The sequence below is a fragment of the Mercenaria mercenaria genome, chromosome 15, assembly GCF_021730395.1.
Source record: "Mercenaria mercenaria strain notata chromosome 15, MADL_Memer_1, whole genome shotgun sequence".
Taxonomy (NCBI): Eukaryota; Metazoa; Mollusca; class Bivalvia; order Venerida; family Veneridae; genus Mercenaria; species Mercenaria mercenaria.
Window position 1 is genome coordinate 69,426,838 of NC_069375.1, and position 25,776 is coordinate 69,452,613.

General features: G+C 36.2%; 2 protein-coding genes across 2 annotated transcripts; one reads left to right on the top strand and one right to left on the bottom strand.

Moving 5' to 3' along the window:
- Window positions 1–831: 831 nt before the first annotated feature.
- On the bottom strand, window positions 832–15,325 carry LOC123557698 (proteasome subunit beta type-1-like). The gene is made up of 5 exons (XM_045349334.2): window positions 15,154–15,325; window positions 5,177–5,366; window positions 3,655–3,784; window positions 2,406–2,512; window positions 832–1,545 (listed from the first exon to the last, which is right to left on the bottom strand). Exons 1-5 carry the CDS (start codon window positions 15,240–15,242, stop codon window positions 1,360–1,362), a joined length of 702 nt encoding a protein of 233 aa, XP_045205269.1. The 5' UTR covers window positions 15,243–15,325; the 3' UTR covers window positions 832–1,359.
- A 165-nt stretch (window positions 15,326–15,490) lies between these two features.
- LOC123557706 (U6 snRNA-associated Sm-like protein LSm2) lies at window positions 15,491–23,793 on the top strand. The gene is made up of 4 exons (XM_045349344.2): window positions 15,491–15,544; window positions 18,868–18,935; window positions 20,742–20,832; window positions 21,934–23,793. The coding sequence occupies exons 1-4, from the start codon at window positions 15,542–15,544 to the stop codon at window positions 22,060–22,062; spliced, it is 291 nt and encodes a 96-aa protein (XP_045205279.1). The 5' UTR covers window positions 15,491–15,541; the 3' UTR covers window positions 22,063–23,793.
- Window positions 23,794–25,776: the final 1,983 nt, after the last annotated feature.

Genomic DNA, 25,776 nt, shown 5'->3' on the forward strand with positions numbered 1-25,776 from the left:
CTTGTGGTCACGCAGAACCATTTGAACAAATTTTGAAAAGTCCATTCCAGCAACAGATCAAGTTTGCGGTTATTCTGACCATAGTTTAAAGAAAGAAATTGGGGATGGCAATACGTTTCACTGAATATTTTGGAGGAAATGGGAGAGTTGTTTTCTCCTTTTTGGAAGGTGATGAAAGTACCCACCGCACGCACTGACACAGTACATTGCAATTTGACGCACACAAGATTTGTGCATGGGTTCAGATTAGGCGCACACAAGATTGCATATGCAGGCTCTATGTATATAGTAAAGTAACAAAAAACAAAGTCCTGTAACTCTGCAAACTTTTTTTCTGACAGAACCTAACGTGCACCATGCACAACTACTGTTGTTACTGATCACTTGACTGTGTGAAGTTTCATTAAATTGTGTCAAGGGGATAAGAAGAGTTGGTGCTCAAGATTATGTCTACGGACAGACAGACAACCTGAAACCAGTATACCCTCCTTACAACTTTGTTTTTCAGGGGGTACAAAAATTAGTGCTACAATTTAGAAGACACTTTTTCAGTAATGACTAAATTGAATGGAACATGTGTTTGTAATGTTTAAGTTTACATTACTGACTAAATTTTAAAAAAAATATTTCTTCTGTCAAGATTGGGAAAAGACTGGGAAAGACATACTTTTTGAGCTTAGCCTGGTGAATGACTCCATTTACCAGGATCAGTGATGATTAGATTATAAAGGAAACAAATTTTGCACAACAATGGGTGCTGGACCAGTCACCTATGCTAACAGCTCACTCTGAACAATGCTCAGATGCATTAACAAGCAAAACAAAACACAATGAATTTCAACAAATTTTAATTTTTATGAAAAAATGAAGAATGAATTTATCAGTCCTATTAGCACTTTAATGCATACAAATTTCTTTTAATCAGGTTACGTAACTATAGCAACTTGTTTCATACGTACCAATACTTAGGTCAAAGGTTACAGAACTGTGAAGACCAGTTTAGGTATGAGGCCTTGTCATTGGTCAATTTCAAGTCTGCACTTGGAAACAACCAATCAGAGACTGGTATCCAAACTCAGTTTTGAAACCTTGGTCTTGGATATAATCATTCCCTTTACGATCGATAAAAAATCTGTGCTAAAGTCTTATTGAATTACCTTTGAATTGACCAGATATGATCATTTGCAAGTAAATTTTTCAACTTGGGCAGCTTTCTGAAATAGTTATTACATTTATCTGAGCTGGCAACTAAAAAAAATTCTCAAGCAGATTTCAACATTCAGTGGTCCTATAAACCAGGATGATTTAGAATTACACGATCTTGCATCACTAAAATTTTGCCTAATGTCAATAAACAGATCAGTCTCTCCTTAGAGGGAACCGTTCAACTTGAACGCCATCCTTTGTGATTATATTGACAACAACTTCATCTCCTGTGTATATATCACGTTCGGCAGCTGAGATGAAACCATCTTTTACTGTCTTCACTACTTGTTCCTTGGTTAGCTGAACACGTGCTTCTTTCGGCAGATTCTTGAACCCAACCTAGAAGAGGTAAATGAACTAGATTAGGACTCATCATTTTTAAAATAACTTCACAACAAACGTGCACCTTCCCCACAAGAGTCAGGGCTTGTGATGAAATGTTTCAGAGAGGTACTGTCTGCAGTCTTTGTTTTGGGCTTAGTCCAATTTGTCAACAGTATTTCAGTTATGTAATGACAGGCATTATGATTTAACCTAACTATGTCTTCTATCCAGGGCTCCGGTTTTATCATATCGTCATGGAAATCATACTCTACATCAGGGGTTCTAACTCATCACCCTGTGACCTGTAGATCTGCACTCTCCCTATTTTGCTAAGCGGTATGTCAAACTGTCACAGCACACACTGCCTTGTTGCAGACTAAACTTGCACCATCTTAGTTGGCAGACATGTACTTTGACCTACATACTGTTTACCAGTAGGTGAATATTTTTGCAGCAAAAGCAGAAGTTAATGTTTTATGTGCTGAAATGTTGGTAATCAGACCCAAGATTTGTTGATTCAATGTCTCATGCATTTTTTATAAATTATGCAAGGTTTCAAGTCACCCTGAAACAATTTTAAGTCATCTGATGAATTTCCAGATTCAATCATGGTGGAGGAAGACCAAAGGTGCCTTATTGGAGCTATTTTAGCCACAGACTGACATGTGGACACAACAACCAACATGCAAGCTAACTTCACCGCTGCCTCATATGCTAAACTAAGCAGTGCTCAAACCCAAACAGGTGAGGGGTAAGAAATTCGAAGTGAACAACCTTATGCACTCTACCACAGATGCCCCCGCAGCCTAACTGAATTTTCTACCTACTGAAATATCTACCCCAGTGCAAGTTATTTTAATCTTAACAAGACATACCTGGTTATCCATGAGAGGTTGTAACATAGAACTAGCTGAACCACCAGCCCTGAATGGTTCTCGCTCGTATGATCCTACTGGGTCAAAACTGTAAACACACCCTTTACCTGTAACAGAAATTGTTTATTTTATTTTGTTGGGTTTCACGTCTCACCTACACAATTATAAGTCATATGGCAACTTTCCAGCTTTGATGGTGGAGGAAGGCCCCAGGTGCCCCTCCATGCATTATTACATCACCAGCGGGCACCTGGGTAGAACCACCGACCTTCTGTAAGCCAGCTGAATGGCTTCCTCACATGAAGAATTCAGCGCCCTGAGTGAGGCTCGAACCAACATCAATGAGGGGCGATTTGAAGTTAGCGACCTTAACCACTTGGCCATGGAGGCCCCTTGTTGAATTTCAAGTTGCAACAGGTAGAATTTATGGCATTAACCCTTATCATGCTGGACACAATTGATTCTGCCTTTGTGACCAGTGTAGATCATGATCAGCCTGCATATCTGTGCAGTCTGATCAAAATCTGCACTGTTCGCTATTTAGTCAGTATCTGTTTGGTATGCACCCCTTTTAACAGTTAATGGTACAGTCCAAATTCAAAGATGGACAAGTTCATTATAGAAATTTAGCAGGGTAAGGGCTAATTGAGGAAGAACCTACAAGCTGCTGAAAAGCCTACTTGCATGAAAGGATTCTTCAAGTAAAAATATGTTTCAATGAAGTCTTAAAAACTTCATCTGCTGCGACTAATTATCCCAATGTTCATACAAAATTTATAGTCAGAAGTTTACACCATGAAAGAGATAATGCAAATTACAATAATATTTTTAACTCTGAATGCAAATCTCAAACAAAGACGAGAATTCCGGAGTTGCTAATCTGACCTGACTGGTTATCAAGCTTTTTTTTATAGAGATACACATTCTGCGTAAGTTAAGTTTCACAAAATATTCTAGTTCAGAAGACTTTAAGTGGAATTTGCTTGTGGACACCCAACTGCCGGTTTACCTGTAAGGAGTGAAAACATCCCATTTTTCAAACAGGCTAGACTTTTGACTGTCAGAGCTCTTCAACCAATTTCACAGGAACAATGACTAGTATTGAGTAACAAGAAAATTTTGTTAGGTTTAACGTCGCACCGACATGAGTACAGGTCATATGACCACTTTCCAGCTTTGATGGTGGAGGAAGACCTCAGGTGCCCCTTCGTGCATTAGTTACAAGAAAACACTCCATTTCTAGCATTACCTTCATCATCTATCCCCGCTACAATATTGTACACATAGTAAGGGAAGAATCTTTTATAGTAGAGTATAGTAGATAACATAGCTGCCACTGCTGTACTGCTCATATCCTTGTTATGTTCATGAAGATACATCTGAAATTGAAACCAAATCATATAAAGTAAAGTGTTTATTTACTATAGTGTCATCCCTACTGAAAGGGCCAGCAAAGTGGCTTATGAGACACCTACATACATTGAACAGATTCCTATTTTCCGTCTGGCACCAGGCAGGTAGGCAATCAGTAACCATTATTTATCTAGCTGGTGGCTCACCAACCGGTTTCTCTTCAGTTAACAAGACCTACCTCTGACATGGCTTGAACCCTGGACCTCCTGACTGCGGGGCAGGCCTTATCCATTAGGCCACCGCAGCTCGGTATATATGTTAATGTCATGAAAAAAGCAAAACTGAGATAAAATTAAAGACATATCAAGGTGAAACAAATTAAAGTTAGTTTACAAGTATATGATTATCCTATTAGAATTGATAATGACTTTTTGATGATCCCTTTTCTTAATTTTCAAATATATTTTTCAAATATGAAAAAGGTTCAAATAAAGCCTCATTTCTAACCAAGATGACAACTTATGTTTTTAACCTTTAGCCTGCTGGTGGAAAGTGATTCAGCCTTTGTGACCAGTGCAAACCATGATCAGCCTACCATGCAGGCTGATCATGGTTTGCATTGTTTGCTATTCAGTCAGTAATTTTTCTTAGAACATGGTGAAGTCCAAACTGAATGATGAACCAGTCCATTTTAGAAATTTAATAACAGGCTAAAAGTATTATGATATGATTTATATAATATTAGCTTGTTGCTATACACCTCACTTTCAAAATTAAAGTAGAAAAAAAAACGACAACTTTTTTTTTTCACTTTTGTGGGAATGGTTGCAGGGCCCCTGATGAGAAAATCTCACCAGAATAACTAAAATTGGGTGAAAATCATGTCATAATAGAAGCATTTCTCAATAATTATGTTATGCTTGAAAAAAAATGACGTAAAAGTAAATCTTTTTGTGTTTTAAAGGTATGTTTTATACATGATAATTATGTAGATCTACAAGTTTTGGATGAAAAACATGGTTTTTTGAGGAGGACATCGGGCTGAATACACTTTTGAGGTAAGCTACAAAATGTAGGTCAAAGGTTATAAAACAAAGTCTGGTGACATTTGGTAGGTTCTTTCAGTTTTACAATTGACTAATGGCATCATTCTTTCTTAAAATGGTCTTGAATCTAGGCTTTATGAATCACAAAATAAGGCTGCATGTAAATGTAATACAACTGGTTACTGACTGAGAAATGCATGTAAGTTATGTCATATAATTTATATAACAACAAACTGTCTGTTACTTAACAACCTTTTATCACAAGATTATTCTCAATTAATCATTCTAAACTAAGGTTTCAACCTTTCACAAATCACTTTCCTGCAATAAAGTTGTAAAGTATAATATTACATAACAACTGTAAATGATCACCTTTATCCTAGCTTTCAGTACTTTGCAAAGTGTAAGAACATCTCCGTGGAAACCACAACATCCAACTACAGTGTTCTTTGTAAGCTGATAAGTTTTAGGCTGGTCCCTAGTGTGGATGGAGAATCCTTCACTAAGCCGGGAATCAGATGCTATTACTGCAAAATCTTCACCAGCAACAGCTAAAATTGACCTGAAAAAGAGAAAAATATTTTACTTTGTTGGCTTTTTTATCTTTATTTCATTCAATTTATCATTATTAGTGCCATTAGTGAAATCTAATGTCAATTTAATTTATATTCCTCTAAGCATGTAATACTATATTGATTCTCTATATTTCTTAGAGTGCATTGTTGATAACCTTTAATTAAATTAGGGTAGAACAGTCCGTCGAAGTGCTGTATGTTTTTTTTTATTACTGTTAACGAATATAAAGTGTTTAAGGTATTAGATCACTAATAGAGAATCTCCTTTTTGAAGAGTATTCAATTCCTACCATAAACCTACTTTTACTGTAATTCTTAGGGGGACGAAGGTTCAAGCCCTACTGGGATCAAGTTTTTTCCCCTGATTTTTCTTTTTTCTAGTAAGTTTTTACTTCTTTCAAGACATATTATTGATTTCTTGGACAAAAATGGAAAAAGATGAATCTTATAAGCGATTTCTTGGTGTTCAAAGTGAATTTACTACTTAAACAGAAGGGGTAGAGGTGTTCAAAGTGAATTTACTACTTAAATAGAAGGGGTAGAGTAATACATCTTTAAAAATATTGAGTTACATGTGGTGAAAGTTCTCTATTTTGCTTTGATTTTGATTATATATTGTGGAAGAAATTTAGGTAGGTTTTACGTCCAATCTGACTAAAGTACATCTCCTATTACGCTACGCATAGGATCTGACAACAAGCTATTGATAGCCTCGTTCTGACGACCCTTCCGCTAGCCAATCAAAAGCTAACTTACAACATTCTGCAAGCTTTAAAAAGCCTTGGTTTTTGATATCTACAATTTTTATGTCGAAAAATGTCAGATAGCCGGTTAGCTCAGTCGGTAGGGCACTTGCTCTGTAAGCGAGAGGTCCGGGGTTCGAGCCCTGGATTAAGTGCAAATTTTTCTTACTCTGACATTCGAGCAAGTTGTCTGATTGGTTCAAACAAAAATAGATTTGCGAAAATAAAAGAAGCAATACTGGAAATCCAAAATATACAGAAGACGAATGTGAATGGGTCGTTCTCAGATCTTCGTTTAGAAGATCAAGTACTTTAGTCAGATTGGTTTTACGTCTGCCCTAAGGTAATTTTTAAATGGAGTAAGCAAAATTCAAAACAGAAACACAGCATTCGACCTTATTTTTTCAATGTTGAAGTATGAATTCTGTCTCATTAAATCCGTTTACCTGAGGCACCAATCCATGTATATTGACATTTTTATTTTGTGTTTTATAATTGTTTACCAATAGTTTGATGTTTCTTTTATTAAAATTAATGGTAAAATGAGTTCTCTGCAAACGTTTTGGATAGTGGCTATCACTTTGAAATTTGTCTCTACTTGAGCTTAGGAGATACCATCAGTTATACAAAATTTATAATCAAAGGCCTGAAGGGCCTGAGTCGGCTAATGATTGATGTACTGACAGTATAGTCTACCAGTTTCAGTTTGTTTTTAGTTTTTTTTCTTAAAATTTCATAACACAGCTCGATATTTACCCAAAATATTATATCCGGATACGATTACACTTTTCTCCAGTTTTAACAATATATTTTACAAATTGTGATGATACGAAGACATTTAGCAGCAATTGGCAGTATCTGACATTGAAGTTTACGGTTAAATTACCACTTATTTAAATCTTTTCATAAAAAGGTTGTTTCGTTTCGTGAAAGCAGCCAAACATAGACGATCTACTTTCGATTTCAAAAACTACAAGAAAATACAATTTAATGTTTCGCCGATTTGTTTATTTCTCGAAAAATAAGAATTAAAATCCGTACCTCTAGACAAGCCTGTTAGGGGTTTTCTAGGGGTACGGACCTCCGTTTTTCTAGAGATTAAAGGTCATTTACATTTCAAATTTTGTTGAAAATGAAATAACAAATAACATTTCATCAGAATTCACCTTAAACTTGGATCTAAATGGTTTACAGATAACAACATTCATCCGATTTGTTACATTTTCTTTCGGAACGTAAATAACCGAGGAACACCAAATAAATCACGAAGTTTCGAACTGGTAGAAAAAAAAGATATAAAGATTAAACAAAATAATTTTAAGTATGTTGGGGGAAAACTATTTTTAATTGATAATTAGCCCTTAGTGTATTTACGAGTTTTTCACACATTTGGTTGCCGTTACGAGATACATGGGACGTTTTCACAAACAGTTGCTTTTACTTAATGTCTCTTAATTGATTATTAAAGTTCCGTGCCGATTATCATTATACAACAATGTACATTGTTAAATAACAAAATAGATTGGTGCATATTATTATGCCTAATTTATTTATTTATTTGCTGAATTTCAAATAGAATTCATTTAAGGGATAGATTCATTCATTAATCTAGCTGTTATCAACAGTTTATTTGATAACAAACTATATAATTCCTGTCGGCACAGAACAGTGTATTCATTTGGAGTTCCTCGGTTATTTAGGTTTTGAAAGAGAAGGTAAACAATCGGACGAACGCTGGTATCTGTAAACCAATTAGATCCAAGTTTTAAGTGAAGACTGGTTAAGACTTTGTTGTTATTTCATTTTCAACAAAATTTAAGATATAAATAACCCTAAATTTCTAGAAAAAGGAGGTCCGTACCCCTAGAAAACCCCTAACAGGCTTGTCTAGAGGTACGGATCCGTACCTCTAGAATCAGATTCTAGAGGTACGGATCCGTACCCCTATACACTTCCTTTCCTATTTCTATACGTAATTTACGCTAATACGCATCTTATCTGGAGCCCTGTGGAACTATTTGTTGTCTTTCGCTGGATGTTACCCAAGCTTTGTAAGCCTGCGCAATTCTTAAAATGCACATTTATGCTTAATGAGTTACATTCGAGTATTGCACAATTACAAGTCATAAATATGACAGATTACATCGTATATTGGTCATAGCAAAGGGAATTGACACAACTTAACTTCATTCATGCAGTGAACTGTTTGAAGTTTGAGAAATCTAATGGAACTACATCCCTTCACGTGTTATTCGGTCCATTTAGAGAATCGCTGAACAGCAAGGACTCGTCAAAAGGCTTTCAGCCTTTAGCCGACTCAAAAAACGGCACAGTAAAAGTTGTTTAAAAATTGCAAAAAAGAGCAAAACACGGTTACCTTTCAGAATATACCAAGCAAAGATCATTTTGTAAACATAACTATTAGTGATCTAATACCTTAACACTTCTTTTCTATTTCCATTCAATAAACTGAAGTTCAAAATTTACTATGCAGATTGCTGTCATGAATTCCATTAAACTTGACACAGGGACATGTTGATCTTCCAAATATTGAAAATCTTGTGCAAGTTTGTTATTGAACTAGCTTATACCTAGGTATTCAAACTCAGTTACCTGTAAAACCTGAAAGGGGACATAAGCAATATCACTATATAGATAGACAGACATGGTGGATGATACAGATTCTCCACACTCCCTACGTACACATCATGGGAGGGCACATAATTATGCAGGGTTTCCACTGGCCCTAATTTTTTTTTTTGCCACAAAATATCGAACTCAGTGACGCATTTTCATTATTTAATTCTTAAAACTTTTATTGAGGGGTCAGGGGGCTCACCCCCTGGAAATTTTTGAAATACAGGGCAGGCATGAAATGATGTTTAAATTAAAGTCAAAGATTGAGAGGCAAGTGGAAGCGTTGTGTAATGGATGTCGAATCGCTAATCCCTCGGTTAAGGACACGCTGTGTATTGTGTGTATTACATTTTTTCGCCATTGGCGAATTGCAGCGGAAACCCTGATTATGGCAGTAACTGGGTCAAAGCTCTAACTAGGTCAACGCCTGGCCTTGTAAGCTTCAAGTGATAAAATCCAGGGAGAGTAATTGTAATAGCGAGCTTGAAGAGCAGGCCCAAAGGGCCTGCTCGAGAATCGAGCTTTACGGTAACGCAAGTATACTTTCACACTTGGTGATGAATTTGAAAAGTTTCGTCGGAAGTTTTAAAAAAGCGCACCCTAGCGGACTGGTGCTCACAGGAAGTACTTCTTTCCGGAGTGAATACAGAACTTCATTCAATTGCTAAAAATTATTCATCACTCAACAATAATGAAAGAATGATTTCCAGTTGTTTGAAAAAAAATATTATTTGCATTTAAAAGATCAAGCATCGGCCAGAAAATGGGAAAAATGTCATTAATAAGCAGAAAGAAACGGGAACGCGGTAATGACGTCACCGTGACACCGGCTTCCCATAAATTTTGCAACGTATGATATTCACAGTTATAGGCATGGTGACACTACAGACTTTTTCAAGTGAATAGGTTCTCCTGAATTCTTGCGACTTGTGAATAGTTTCTTTGTGACAAATAAATGATGCATAATATTTTTAGATAAATCCGATTTCTTTGAGCTCGCTTTGAGGCTTTGCCTTAGTTCATATTAGCGAGCTCGAAGAGCAGGCCCAAAGGGCCTGCTTGAGAATCGAGCTTTACGGTAACGCAAGTATACTTTCACACTTGGTGATGGATTTGAAAAGTTTCGTCGGAAGTTTTTAAAAAGCGCACCCTAGTGGATAGGTGCTCACAGGAAATACTTCTTTCCAGAGTGAATACAGAACTTCATTCAATTGCTAAAAATTATTCATCACTCAACAATAATGAAAGAATGGTTTCAAGTTGTTTGAAAAAAAATATTATTTTAATTTAAAATATCAAGCATCGGCCAGAAAATGGAAAAAAATGTCATTAATAAGCAGAAAGAAAAGGGAACGCGATAATGACGTCACCGTGACACTGGCTTCCCATTAATTTTGCAACGTATGACATTCACTGTTATAGGTATGGTGACACTAAAATGTAGACTTTTTCAAGAGAATAGGTTCTCCTGAATTCTTGTGAGTAGTGAATAGTTTCTTTGTGACAATGATGCATATATTTTTTAGCTTAATCCGATTTCTTTGAGCTCGCTTTGAGGCTTTGCCTTATTTCATATTAAGAGCTGTCATAGGACTGAGGAGACAGCGTGCTCGACTATTTCGATGCTGGATAGTGAAACTGGGCACATCTGAGGAAGCTGAAGCTGTCAATGGAGTATTTAATGACTCCAATGGTGGATGAAGATATTGCACAATAGCTTGAGTCTGTGTCAAAAATATTAAGTAATAAGAGAGATAAAGGTAAGTGTATCAAAACACTAAATAAGTATAATTCTAAGGGGGCATAATTCATAAAATATTAGCTCAAGAGTTACCGTATGCACATTGTGTCATATGATATGGGTGATGATGTGGAACAACTACTTCTTGTTTGAATCAAATCCATTTAGTAATAACTGAGATAGAGTGAAAATGCATTAAAATCAAGTGATGTAAACCTTAAATTTTTAGTAAAAGGAGGCATAATTCATGAGGGTCATGATGACCCTGGATCGCTCACCGGAGTAATATGAGCTACATGTTTCAAATGTAAAACTGATGCTAAAATATTAAGAAAGTAGGTCAGTACCGGTAGGTCACATTCATGTTCACTGAAAGTCAGTTTTAAGATCCGTATGCAGAACTGTATATGTCATTCAAATTTCAAGGCTCTATCTTAAAAAACAAGAAAGTAGGTCAGCAGGTCAAGGTCACAGTCAAATGACCCCTAATTACTTGGGGTCCTCAGGTTATTACAATTAAACAGTCTAGGAAATATGTTCAAATAATTTTTGAAATATTTTTTCCTATATAACTCTTATAAAAACCAAGTGACACTCGGGTGGGGCCTCTTTTCACCCCAGGGGCATAATTTGAACAATCTTGTTAGAGAGCCACTAGGAAATGTAACATACCAAATATCAAAAGCCTAGGCCTTAAACTTTCAGTCAAGAAGATTATTAAGTTTTTTCCTATGTACATGTAGGTCTATGTAAAACTTGCACCCCCCTCCACCCCCCCCCCCACCAGGGCAAGGCCTCTTTTTACCCTAGGGGCATAATTTGAACAATCCTTGTAGAGGACCACTAGGCAATGCAACATTCCTAAAATCAAAAGCCTAGGCCTTGCAGTTTCAAACATGAAGATTTTAAAAATATTTTCCTATATAAGTTTATGTAAAACTTGGCACCCCAAGGTGGGGCCTCTTTTCATCCCAGGGGCATAATTTGAACAATCTTGGTAGGAGACCACAAGGCAATGCTACATACCAAACATCAAAGGCCTAGGTCCTGTGGTTTCAGATAAGAAGATTTTTAAAGTTTTTTCCTATACAAGTCTATGTAAAACTTGCGACCCCGGGGCGTGACCTCTTTTCACCCCTGGGGCATAATTTGAACAATTTTGGTACAGGACAACAAGGCAATGCTACATACTAAATATCATTCTCGCATACCAGAGGTCTACCATGGTTCCCCGGATGAACCTCTGGCACATTTCGCCGATATTTATGGTTTGGTTACATTACAGGTAAAACGTTTCAGCCAATCAGCGTCGTTTCGCGACAAATCGTAGCGAACCAATCAAAATCGTCCGTGAAAAGCGTGACCGCGTCCTTTCCATATTATCGAGGGAATTCGATGTCCATTTACGACGAATATTATTATTTCTTGATGATAATCTCTTAACGTCGAATTACAGGAATAAATCTTTATTATTGCAATCATGGAATACAGCCTTTATCCATCGTAAGCAAGTATCTTGTTTACATATTTTTTGAAGTTTCAATTCGGAGTTCCAAATAATGGCGAACAATGATTGGCTGAAACCACTCCCGATAGTAATTACGAGTGCGCATGCTCACCAAGTAAACGATGGAAATAAATCAGAGGTTCGTCTCGGGATTATGACGAACCTCTGATGGATGAGAATGACTAAATATCAAAGGCCTAGGTCTTATGGTTTCAGACAAGAAGATTTTTTAAGATTTTTCCTATATATAAGTCTATTTAAAACTTGGGACCACCAGGGCGGGACCTCTTTTCACCCTAAGGGCATAATTTGAACAATCTTTATAGAGGATCATTAGATGATGTCACATGCCAAATATTGGGGCTCTACGTTCAGCGGTACCCATGCGTTAAATAATGGCTGCAGATTTTTTACAAGTGTCGTAGGCTAAACGTATTTGTTTTCGTCTAGGCATGTATAATTGATTCTATATTTATTCGGTGTTGCATTGTTCATGATATTTCAATAAATTACGCTAGAGATTCTGTGAAATTCATCAGGGAAGTGATTGGTGGGGCAGTTTTAGTTACGGTAAACCATACATGCCATAATTTTTCAGGACATTTCCGGGATTCTGAGTTCAAATTTCCGGGATTTTTACCCTTTGTCTGGGACATACACAGTGACATAAGTATTTGTCTGTTTCATGCATAAATATCATAAAATTACATGTAGTTTCCGGAGATAAACATTGTTCACTCGCTTAGGAATAATTTGCTGCAAATGTCGTCTAACTTTCTAAGGGAGGTAAATAGGGTAATTCACGTCTATAGTTCGGCACGTGAATTGGTTGCGTTCCCGAGGTGAACAGACTTAGGAGACTTACGAAGGATTTAAATTGGTCATCGTGATTTAGAATCCAACTTATTTGGTATCATTTTAAAGCTTAAACGTTTATCTAATCATTAATAAAATGAAATCCTCAAAGAAATAAAATAAATCTTGTAGATAAAATCGATATTTCGGGTTGGGTAAATTTTCATGGATCGGTCGGCAAAGGCATTTAATAGTCAGTCAGGGGTGTAATTGTTTTAAGTTATGTAACCTATTTCAGTTACTTTTTCCAGCATTTTATAACCTGTATGAGTTATAAAATATAGATAACCCAGGTAAGTTATTCATAAAAAGCCTTTTTGCTGTTCTCACAAATTGACCATCAAAGTGTAATTAACAGCAAACTGTGGTTAATCAAATTCTCTTTTAGTCTGATCATGGCCTGATGAGCATAATGGGATGTTAAGAGTTTTATAGCTTTAAAACCATTTGCGTAAGACTTTATCAGCCTTGCGTAAAAAAATTTACTGCATAGCTGGAAAGATAAAAGACCAAGGATTCAGGAAATTATTGCATTAGTCACATTCAAAATAAGGATTTGGCACAGGAGGGCTTTGTAATATTTTATGATAACTGAAACAAGTTATGAAAGTAAACGCAATAACTCAAATGGGTTATAAAATGTGATAACTTGAAACAGTTACACCCCTGACTGATAGTCAAAATTTTAATTTAGAATATGTGTGACAATCAGTCTACATTTTAAAAGATATTACAACCTTTTAAAATAATTATCGTTTAATTGACCATTTCTTCCATAAAGGCTACATCAGTACATGTAGCTTCACCGCCTACGTGCTAAAAACAACGAGATTTTCGGCTATTGTTCCTAATATTAAATTGTCATAAAACTGTTCTTGATTGCATAATTCTGACAATTCATAATCAGGGTCATCAAAATAGCCGACTGTAAATTAATCTGGATCATCAAAAGATCGCGGGGCGCCATCAATATAAGTGTTGATCAGAGCTGGCTTAATCAACATGTGTCCTGCTCGAGGGCATGAAACTGATATCGGATAATTAGGAATAAACAATGTGACACTGGGGACTGTTTATTGTGTTTTATTAATGTAAAATTCAACAATTTATAGACCAAAAAAATAGTTTTTTTGGGGGGTTATTTTTGTTTTCTGTATTTTTAATTTTCCGGGACATTTCAACACCGTCCGGGACACCGGGACGAGTATGTCATTTCCGGGCCAATCCGGGACGTATGACATGTATGGGTAAACCAATGTTTCACGTGTTTGAGAGTTTTCCTACATTACACTTCAATAAAATAAAGTCGTAATCTGTGCTATGCAAATGGCTGACATTCGATTAAACTTGACACAGGGACATGTTGAACGTCCAAATATTCAAAAGGCACCCTGTGCAAGTTTAATGTTATTGAACTAAGTAAAGGCTTGCCTGTATGTTTCACTGGAGGCAATAAAGGCCTGCCCATATGTCTCACACACAAAATATGGTACTGGATAAAGATAGATGGTCAACAATCAAGTACCTTTGGTGTCTTCAGTTAGTAGACCACCTGGATTAGGAGACAAGGTTTAGATCAAGCCGATAAGTAGAATGTCTCTCAATCCAGGTGAAGTCTTGGGCCTGGTGGTGGGGTAGAGACTAGAGTAAGTGTACTCGGTTTCGCACAGTTCACGGTTTCGCACACCAAAGAATTTTCCGTTTCTTGTAATGAAATACTTGCCAAGAGAAATTTAAACTGGTGAAATCAAGGGACCAGGTCTCCTTTTGAATGTTCCTATAGTTTTCTAAACGACAAGCTGGCATCCTGATAAAAGACAAAGATATATAAAAGTGTAGTAAAAGTATCACCCAGACAGCATAAAATTAGACACCACTGAGGGTACCTCGCTTGTGCATGGTATAGCGACATCATTATGATAATGACAGCTAAAAATACAATTTCTACAGAAGTATCAGTGTTGTGCAATTTCGATTCAACCAATATCCGTACTGTACAAAGAATTAGAGAATTTTTAGTCACGGTGTGCGAAACCGGGTACAAATATGTCCGAATAATGGGTCATTTTCTGGCTATATTGGAGAGCTAACAGTGGTGAGCAGTTATCACATGAAGAATAACCTAGTGCATAAATAAAGAGCCATGTATCTATTCTTCTGCCTGAAAATGCAAAATAATAAATTGCTTCCACATATTTCAGTTTATTTCAAGAAGTGTGTAAAAAGTGTGCGAAACCAGGTACACTGACTCTAGAGATATTCATAACCGGCAGTTTTCTTATTTTCCTTACCCTCCATTGAACGAGTAGGGGCTAAAGTAACTTTGCTTTGGTCCAGCAATTGTATAATCTTCAATTCCACTCTGATTTAAAACCTCCATAACTGGAAATTTGACCAAAAATACGAGAATTTTGAGTGACAATGCACAATGTTGTTATTCTTCCAAATCTCGTCGCAAGTCACGTTTTGTAATCTTAAAGCCAAAGGATTTTTGATATTTTTAAATGTACTTAAGGGTAATACGTGTTTTCTGTTATTTCAGTTCTGGAAAAGAGAATTAAATGAAATATGTTTATAAAATAATAGAATTTCTATCTTCATTTTTACTTGGAAATGTAAATGATGCATGAAAGTTTAGAGATTATTCACGTAAACTACGAGATTTGAAAGCCGGCGAAAATGGTACGAATGAAATAAGGCCTAAATTAATTACATTTTCTGCGCAGAACAAATACAATTTAAGTATTTGTAGTTTAATACTAGCGAATCGCAATTCATTTTTGTGATATTGACTGACATTTTTAAATGACATGCCAAGAATGAGAAGAAATCTTTATAAGTCATATGTTTTCGCGAGCCTCAGGAAGTGTTTGTAGGTAATTAGGTCAGCCTTACGCTGGATTAAACCTGTAGTGACGTAGTTACAGTGTCCGCTTACAGATCAGGAGGTCCGGGTTCGATCCTCAGTAGTGACAGTTTTTTCTTTCTCTTCCTAAAGTACATTCTTTTCAGCAATTGCAAGCTTAATTTTAGTGTTTCAGGCATTGACTATGATTGATTGCTGGAGGTTTGGGGCCCGTTTGATCAATTTGTTAAAATAAAATCTAAGAAATTAAATGTTAACTTTTAATATAAAACTGTAGGCACTGTCTATCCGACATGAAAATCCAGCAATGTATCGTACATAATGTTGATTCTTTCTTCCAGTTACAGTATCTCCAGTATACATGACGTCTTTGTTCTTGATTTAAAAATTAAGAATAAAAGCAAATCTTCCAAAATGTGTCATAATTAAATGTATTTGATTATTTTTTGACTGTTGTTGTTGGACCAGAACAAAGATTCAAAATATAATCCAGTTAAAGATATCCGTGATATTTGCATGCTCAGAATCTATGTCGAACAATGCACCAGAGGTTACAATGTACATACATTTATTTAAAACTTCCAGGGGAGACCCTATTACAATAGGGGATATCTCCTTCCGTACAACGCCCCTTTAGGCAATGCGCCTTGGCGATCATGCCTGTTTTGCATAAACAATTTGGATTCCAATTCAGGCTTGCAAAGTTTCTTTTAATCCATGAATGTTCAGTGGTTTTAACCACAATTAACACATTTAGCCTGTGTAACGCCATCTCAACCGCATGGCGTTAATGTATTTGAAGACGTTGGCGCAACATCTAGACATGACATTGAGTTTTTCTTTCAAAAAATATCTTTTTATAGAGAATATCAGCATTGCAATAAATAGGAAACCAATCTTGTATGATTTTTGAACAGTGTGCCTAAGCAATTTTATTTTATCTAATGTGTTACTGAAAATTATTTACTAGTAGCAGTTCTGGGAATCATGGATAAAAAACAACAACAACATGAACAACAAATGGGTGCTTTAGTTAAGAAATAGTAAGTTCCCAAACGTCACACTTGGGAACTTATTATTTCGATTCTAACACGACAACCTAGTATCAACAGTGTTAGAAAAAATGGTAACTACTTTTTACGTCCGTGCTACGCACCTGGATCAGATGACGTCATTGCACACGAGTGGTTTATTGCAGAATAACCCGAGATATATTTTGCTCTGCATGTATGTAGGTTATTTGTTGGTCGTGTTAGAACAGAAAATATTTACAAGTTGAACGGTACACTGGCGCCAGACCAGAAAGAAAATGCCTTTGTACATGTTATACCCTGCCCTAAGATATTCTATAAGAACCATGGTCATGAAGGGGAAAATATACTTACCCGTTTCAATCGTACATTTCTCAACTTAAACGCGCAGTTCGCAGGGTTTTCCCGAACGCAGGTTTTCTGCGTCCCTGACGCGCTTTGACTGCTTTGAACTCGCATTTTGTAGTGCCTCTGCGTCCACTGGACCCGCAAAATTGGTCACCAAACTCCTTTGCACTGAAGCCTCTTTTGCGCAGATACCCACGTAAAATGAGCAGTTTTTTTTACCACCGGGACCATCCCCGAATCGTGGGTGCTCATTATACACAGGTATAGACGATTTTCCAACTTCAAAACAAGTTTTGTTACCGATGTTCGCCATTTTGGTAAAGGGAAACTACTCTCCGCGCTAACGGACACCGCTAAAATCTAAGATTGCTGTTACGTTCCGTAAAAGATCGAATGGTTTATTTTTCTATTAAACAAAATTAATTTCATATAAATTTAAAGTATTTTGATGAAAAAATATTAATAAATCACAAACATTATTATACTAATTAAGGATCGAGTATTATCTTTAACTGAGATCAAACTGTGAACAACATAACTGACACGAGGTGACACTTAATTGCCAGTAATTACTGGCTAGTTGATCATAACAAAAAGACTGTCACACCTTTTGTTATCAGTCTGGATTGAGAAGCTCATGCCATTTTGAAAGATACCATTCCAAAATATTGAATCAGCTGCTATCTAAATTAAAAAGATACAAGTTCATTTGGGTTTAGGATAATTTTTTTTAGTAATAATGTCCATTTTCAAGATCAATAATTTGTGGACCCCCAAAAATTATTAGGGACCCTTAAATTAGCAGCCATGGGAGTCCATGGACTCCCAAATAAAAATCCCGAGGGAAAACCCTGAGTTCGGTGAATGGGTACCTAGTATATTGAACAAGCAATAATTTATCTTCCATCGTGCACCTGTCACATTGTCTCAATATTCCATATTGCTGAGATTATTAACATATGCTTTCGTCAACGTTACAGAAAAAATTTGGTTGACCTTCTATATGATCTTTAATTTGAAATCATACATTGGTCTGCATCTGTTCTGTTTACTTTATTCATTTTGCACATTTATGCTGCATTTTCACATTTTAGTGGACACGTGTAGTAAAATGATGATTGACATACATTTTCACAACAGCCAATCAGAATGGTTTTGTAATCTAGAACGGAACTTCACCAGGGAAGTTCAAGCAAGTTTTTTGTTTAAGGTTGAAATAAGTATAAACTATGCATTGTTTTTCTAAGATAAGATGTATTGAAGAAATGTGACTGGTACACAATGGAAGATGAATTACCACTTGTTTGATTTCCATAGTACACATTTACCGAACTGCGTGTTTTAGGTATGAAATGCACGATTGAAACAGGTTAGGATATTTTCCCCCCCCCCCCCCCTTCATGACCATGGTTCTGATAGAATACCTAGGGGGTTGGTATAAGATGTACAGAGGCATTTTCTTTCTGTTCTGGTGCCAGTGGAATGGTATATATATGTTTCCTTTGCATTACCGGTTTCATGTATAATACATTATTTGAAAATATTAGAATGCTTCACTGTGCCTTCTGATGGTAATTTCTAAAGAAAGAAAATGTGAACCTAAATTTGCAATGTTAGTTGGCCTTCATGTATGTTTTGGTTGGTAAACAAATGGCTGGAAACCCTATGTACTCGAGCATTTTGCTTATTCCTTTTCAGCTTCAAGAGATTGCTGTTCTACTGTGTTACAAGCTTTGTACATTTCTTTTTGTATATTTCAGCTGTTTTATTCCTTCTTTAAATCGCTGGTTGGAAAAGATGTCGTGGTTGAACTCAAAAATGATCTCAGGTAGAGTACAACCTTATTTGAATATTATGAGATGAGGCAAACGGTGTAAAACATTAGCTAATACAAGCAGTTTTCTATCAAATCTAAGGAAATTTAATCACCTAGACCACTTAGGTGCTAAATATACTTTCACTTGTATTTTGTGAGTTTGTGAGCTTAAATGCAAACACTGGAGGAGCACCCTATTGTTAATTATAACTCGTCTTACTTTGGAAATTTCCAGGTACCTCTTTTAAATAACATTTTTAACTTGAGTATACGAAGTATGGAGAGCTGTCCTACGCTACGGTGTCCGCACCTTGGTTAAAGCTTTATTGCACTTGCACTCTCAGTGATGGATTTTATTCAGACTTGAAATAGTTGCCCTGAACTTCATCTCGCACGTTATATGACACAAGATCCAATACTATTTCACTAATTTTTAGCTCACCTGTCACGTAGTGACATGTTGAGCTTTTGTGATCACTCTTCGTCCGTTGTCCGTCCATTCACAATTTCCTTGTGAACACGATAGAGACCACATTTTGTATTTGATTTTAATTTAACTTGCACACAGCTTGTATGGGCATGATATCTCGATTCCTTTCGAAAACTGGCCAGATCCCATCATGGGTTCCAGAGTTATGGCCCCTTAAAGGGCCAGAATTTGCCAAATTATCAACCACATCATTTGATGCAAGGGCAATAATTTTGGCGACAGTATGAATTTGTATAATCGCCCTTTTTATTTAAAATTTCAAGTTCAAGTTTCGATGCACTTTCATACTACATATCTCTGTTTTAACCTCAGAATTTGATTCAAACTTAAGATAGTTGTTCCACATCATCGCACACATCATATGACACAAGAGCCATAACTCTTGGTCCAATATTTCATGAATTATGCCCCCTTTTTAGAATTTCAGTTTAATTTTGATGCCTTTTCCCTATATCTCTGTTGTTTCAGAAAGAATTTGACTCAGACTTAAAATAGTTGTTCCACATCATCACACACATCATTTGACTCAAGGACAATAATTCTCGCACCAATATTTTATGAATTTATCAAAATAAAAGTTTTCATGAATTATGCCCATTTTATACCTATTTAATGTTTTGATACACTTTATCTTTATCACATTAATACTTTTGACACAGATTTAAGCTTTTCTGCAATATCTTCATCCACATTGGGGTCAATAAACACTCCAGATGTGCCAAGTTTCACTATCTTGCATCGAAATAGTCGAGCGTGCTGTCTTCTGTGACGGCTCTTGTTATGCAAGTTCTTACATTAGATTTTTACCGCAGAAAAAATGCAAGTGTATTGTACAGTTAGCAGAGGGTCTCCGTGGCCGAGTGGTTAAAGTTTCTGACTTCAAATCACTTGCCCTTCATCGATGTGCGTTCAAGCCTTACTCAGGTTGTTGAATTCTTCATGTGAGGAAGCTATCCAGCTGGCTTATGGAAGGTCGGTGGTCTACCCAGGTGTCCACCTGTGATGAAATAATGTACGGAGGGGCACCTTGGGACTTCCTCCACCATCAAAGCTGGAAAATCACTATATGACCTATAAATGTGTCGGTTCGATGTTAAACCCAACAAGAAAGCAAAACAGCAGGGTTCACCTTCCAGTAATTATGAATCTAAATCAACAGTTCAAACATGTACTTTAAATCTCCATCTTTATTAAGAATTGTATTTTGATTGAATTGATTAACAGCTAATCTGCATATGGTATAGTTCTCTTATTAATTAGGTACTGCATCTAAATTTGATGCTTAAACTTAAAAACTACATGATGTATGTCTTTAATTTATGCTTCAGCATATGTGGTACCTTACACTCAGTGGATCAGTTTTTGAACATCAAATTGACAGACATCAGTGTTACAGACCCTGACAAATACCCTCACATGGTATGTATAAAGTTTATAAATACCAGTTTTTAGCTCAACTTTTCGAAGAAAAAGTAGAGCTATTGTACTCGTCCCGGTGTTGGCGTCGCCGTTGGTTAAAGTTTTTGATAAAGTCAAATGTCTCTGTTACTATCAAAGCTATTGACTTGAAACTTAAAATAATTATTTACTATCAAAGTCTTCACCAGGAGACATAATCCCCATAACTCTGGTTTGAATTTTGACACAATTATGCCCCTTTTTAACTTAGAATTTTTGGTTAAAATGTTTGATAAAGTCAGATCTCTGTTACTATTAAAGCTTTTGACTTGAAACTCAAAGTAGTTATTTACTATCAAAATCTACATCTTTTTTACTGGCAAAGCTCTAATTCAGAGTCAAACACTGAGAAAAGTCAAGCGCGCTGCCTTACGGACAGCTCTTGCTATTATGCCACTCAACCAGATTTATTTTTAGGAAAATGTAGTATTTACTAGTGTCCCCGTTTACCATGTTTGTTGTGGTATGTACCACCACATGAATCATGTGCACTGGTATTGCCCTAAGTATCTGAAAAAGTCGAGACAGGTATTTTCTAAATGTTATTTCCAGAAAACTATAATATTTTAAAGTTTGTAGTTGTTTAGACCTGCTGTTGAAAACAAAATTGCATTTTGTTTCTTAAACGTCTTTTTAGTTAAAACAGTAGATCAAATGTAATAGAACTCTTTCTTGGCACCTTTGGCGCATATGCCAAATGATATGTCGATGTAAACTAAAGTCAGTTTTCATGGATGAGCGGAAATGTGCATAAATTTTACATATTAGAATGCTTGCATATTAAATGCATTTTTGTCCATGTCAAAACAGGTATTTAGATAGATAGGAATTTGAGCCTTTGTCAACCAGTGGCATCGCCTAGCAACAGCACTTCATACCACTGTGATTGTGTTTCTGGGACAATTACTTTTATTAACTGATTTACTTATAGCATATTTTTTTAGTAATGATGCAACATGCCTCATTACTTTCATTTATAAAAGCTTGAAAGATTACAAACATTTTGTGTAATTTTAATATTCCATTGTTCAAAATAGATGTATTAATTCTCTTATGTTACAGTTATCAGTGAAAAATTGTTTCATCCGAGGTTCAGTGGTACGTTATGTTCAACTTCCGGCCGACGAGTGCGATACACAGCTATTGCAGGATGCAGCACGGAAAGAGGCAGCACAGAATAAACAGAGATGATACGATGTGTTGTTTATATCTGACATTGTAAATATCACAAGTTCTCATTCGTGTACAGTGATAACATACATTAACCTCTGTGTAAATATATACATTAAAACTGATAGATCAAAATACCGCACAAAATATTGGATGCAAAGGCTATGACATAAACAAGGGATGTTCAAAAGGGTCTGCAGAACTTATAAATTTTTATGTGTCAACATGTATTTCTTCTTGTTTTGGAGAGCTAAGAGAAGCTGCTGTCAATCAGTATCTTAAAATGATTGAGAGGGCAATTATTCAGTGCTTTTACTTTGCAGGGTTTCTTCGGTCAACATGTGATGGTGTGACATTAAACCCAATAAAAAGAAACATTGTTTGTAATAACTCTTCTTTTAAAAGATGTCTATTTTGGTAATTAAATTAGCAGATGATGACTGACAATGGCGTGACCAAAGACCAGTCCCATCAGTATTTTAACCCTTAGCCAGCTATATTTATGTAGTGAACTTGTCCATCTTTCTGTTTGGGCAGTACCATTAATGTTAAGAATGGTGCTTACCAAAATTATACTGACTAAATGGCAAACAGTGCAGATCTTGATTAGTCTGCATGGATGTTGATCAACATTAACACTGGTCACAGAGGCAGAATTGCGTGTCAAGCATTATAAGGGTTAAGTTTGAAGTTTTGGTTTTGACTAAGTTTCCAAACTTTATAGTTACAGGTATTATATTAAACTTCTTATAAAATGCATTTATTCTCTGAAAATGAACATTATTAACCTTTTGTACTGAAAGGAAGTCATTCTGCAAGCAACTTTTGTGACAAAAATAATGGCCTTTTAATAAAATTGATCATTTCAAAGTTGTAGGTTTAAATTGCAGACTTAAAAGCTGATTGATGACAGTTTGTTTTTTTTTATGCCCCAAGCATCTAGTGATGCGGGAGGCATATAGTGATTGTCCTGTCCGTCTGTTCATTCGTCCGTCCATACGAGGTTAACCAAATGGGACCGTTTCGTCTAGCGTCAATACCCCTTACTAGAATGACTTGATACTAATGCAGATGTAACCTGTGACCATTCCTCAACTTCAGACATCACCTTACTTCAGTTTGGGTTTGGTCTTGACCTCATTTTGGACTTAGGTTGCTATAAAATATGGACCATCTCTTGGTTAACCAAATGGGACTGTTTCGTCTAGCATCAGTACCCCTTACAAGAATGGGTTGATACTAATACAGATGTAAACTGTGACCATTCCTCATCTTCAAACATCACCTGACCTCAGTTTGACCTTGACCTCGTTTTGGACTTGGGTGCAAAATCTATCAAGGCTGCAACTGGCGGCATCAAGCGTTTATTGAACGCAGCTTCTTGTTAAATCTATAAATGAATAACATTCAGTTGTTAAGATTTTTAAATACAGTTGAACTTGCTTATCTAAAAATTCTGGCTATCTCCGAGATATTTTCATGTCCCGTCCTAAAAATATGTGCACAAAATGTCACTTTTAGTCGAATTTCAGTTATCTCGAAGTAAAACGCTCGATCTCGTTGAATTTGAGATACCATGTTTCAACTGTACAGAGTGATTACATAATAACTTGGGGAGTTCTATGTCATGCAGTCTGTAAAGAAGTTAGGAAACACAACTACTGATTTACTGTTTAAGTCTCGCAGTTAAATTTTGATGTTTTATCTGCATTTTGTAAATACTGCAAAATAAATAAGTTGCTTCACAGTGTTGGTTTTTCTTTTTTTTTGCAAAAATGTCAAGTAGGGTTAAATATGAGAGGATGCTTAGAAGCTATAGGTAGTGACAAGGTGAGCTTTTGTGATCGCCCTTCGTCCGTCAGTCGTCCATCCAGTTTCTTGTGAACAAAGTAGAGACCACATTTTGCAGTCGATTTTAATCAAACTTGTATTGCACATCTCGGCTCCTTTCAAAAACTGGCCAGATCCCATCATGGGTTGCAAGGTTATGGCCCCTTACAGGGCCAAAGTTTGCTATTTTGGCATTTGCAGCCATATAGACTTCATTTATGGTTTGATTCGATACAAACATGCAAAATATCTTTAACAACAATAGATCTTGGATTCTGTGATGAATCCGTCTTACAACACTTACCCACAACTTCAGTCACAATAACATCTCTGTTCCTATTGAAAACCGGCTAGATTCCATCATGGTTTCTAGAGTTATTGCCCCTAAAACGGGCAAAATTTTCTATTTTGGCCCTTTCGACCGAACTTGCAAAGAATGTTTATCATGACGATCTCTAGGCAAGTTAGAAACTGGATCATGTGGGGTCAAAAACAAGGTCACAAGGTCAAATCAAAGGAAAGGTTGTTAACACCATAGAGGCCACATTTATGACCCTATCTTCATGAAACATGATGATTCCTATGCTAAGTTTAAAACTGGGTCAAATGGGATCAAAAACTAGGTCACACAGTCAGATCAAAGGAAAAGCTTGTTAACACTTGAGGCCACATTTAGGACCCCATCTTCTTGAAACTTGGTCAGAATTTTTATCTTGATGATTCCTAAGCAAAGTTCGAAACTGGTAGGCAAAGTTCGAAACTGGGTCATGTGGAGTCAAAAACTAGGTCACCCTCTCAAGTCAAAGGAAAACCTTGTTAACATTAGAGGCCATATTTATGACCCTATCTTCATGAAACTTGGTCAGAATTTTTATCTTGATGATTCCTACTGGGTCATATGGGGTCAAAAACTAGGTCACCACTCAAATCAACGGAAAACCTTGTTAACACTTTTAGAGGCCACATTTATGACCCTATTTTCATGAAACTTGGTCAGAATGTTTATCTTGATGATTCCAAGGCAGTTTAACAGATGAGCGATGTAGGGTCATCATGACCCTCTTGTTTTATGCTTTGCCACTATAGTGACAATTATTAGCTCGACTATTCGAAGAATAGGGGAGCTATCCTACTCGCCCCGGCGTCGGCATTAGCGTCACACAAATGTTAAAGTTTGCGTACCACCCCAAATATTTTCAAAGTCCATTGAGATATTGCTTTCATATTTTGCATACTTGTTTACCATCATGACCCCAGTCTGTAAAAAGGAGGAGGCAACTCTATCAAGCATTTTGACTGAATTATGGCCCCTTTTCGACTTAGAATATGCTTATTGTAATGTTAAAGTTTTACTCATTGCTTATATTATACTATCAAGCACTGAGAATAGTCGAGCGCACTGTCCACTGACAGCTCTTGTTTTTATTATTATTATTATACCAGATTTATATAGCACCCTTTTCATGATAAACTCGTTCAAAGGTGCTTTTAAAATTACATACAGCAAACGCAGGCCTCCTAGCAGGCCTGAACAAAAATTAAGGTTTTTATAAAGGCTCCAATCTATGGAAATAAAGGCCTTTTAGTGTAATAAAGGCCTTTTAGTGTAAAATATAAAACAAGAGCACCGCCTTGCGGGTGCTGACGCTCATCTGATTTTTTTTTGTGTAATAGAAATATTGTCCTACCCATGATTTTCTAAGTCTAAGAAGGGCCATCATTCTTGCAAAAAGCAGGATAGAGTTATGTTTCTTGATGTTCAGTGTCCACTTATGATGGTGAAAAACTGTTGCAAGTTTTAAAGCAATAGCTTTGATAGTTTATGAGAAAAGTTGACTTAAACATAATACTCAACCAAGAAAATGATTTTCTAAGTCCAAAAGGGGCAATAATTATTGCAAAAAG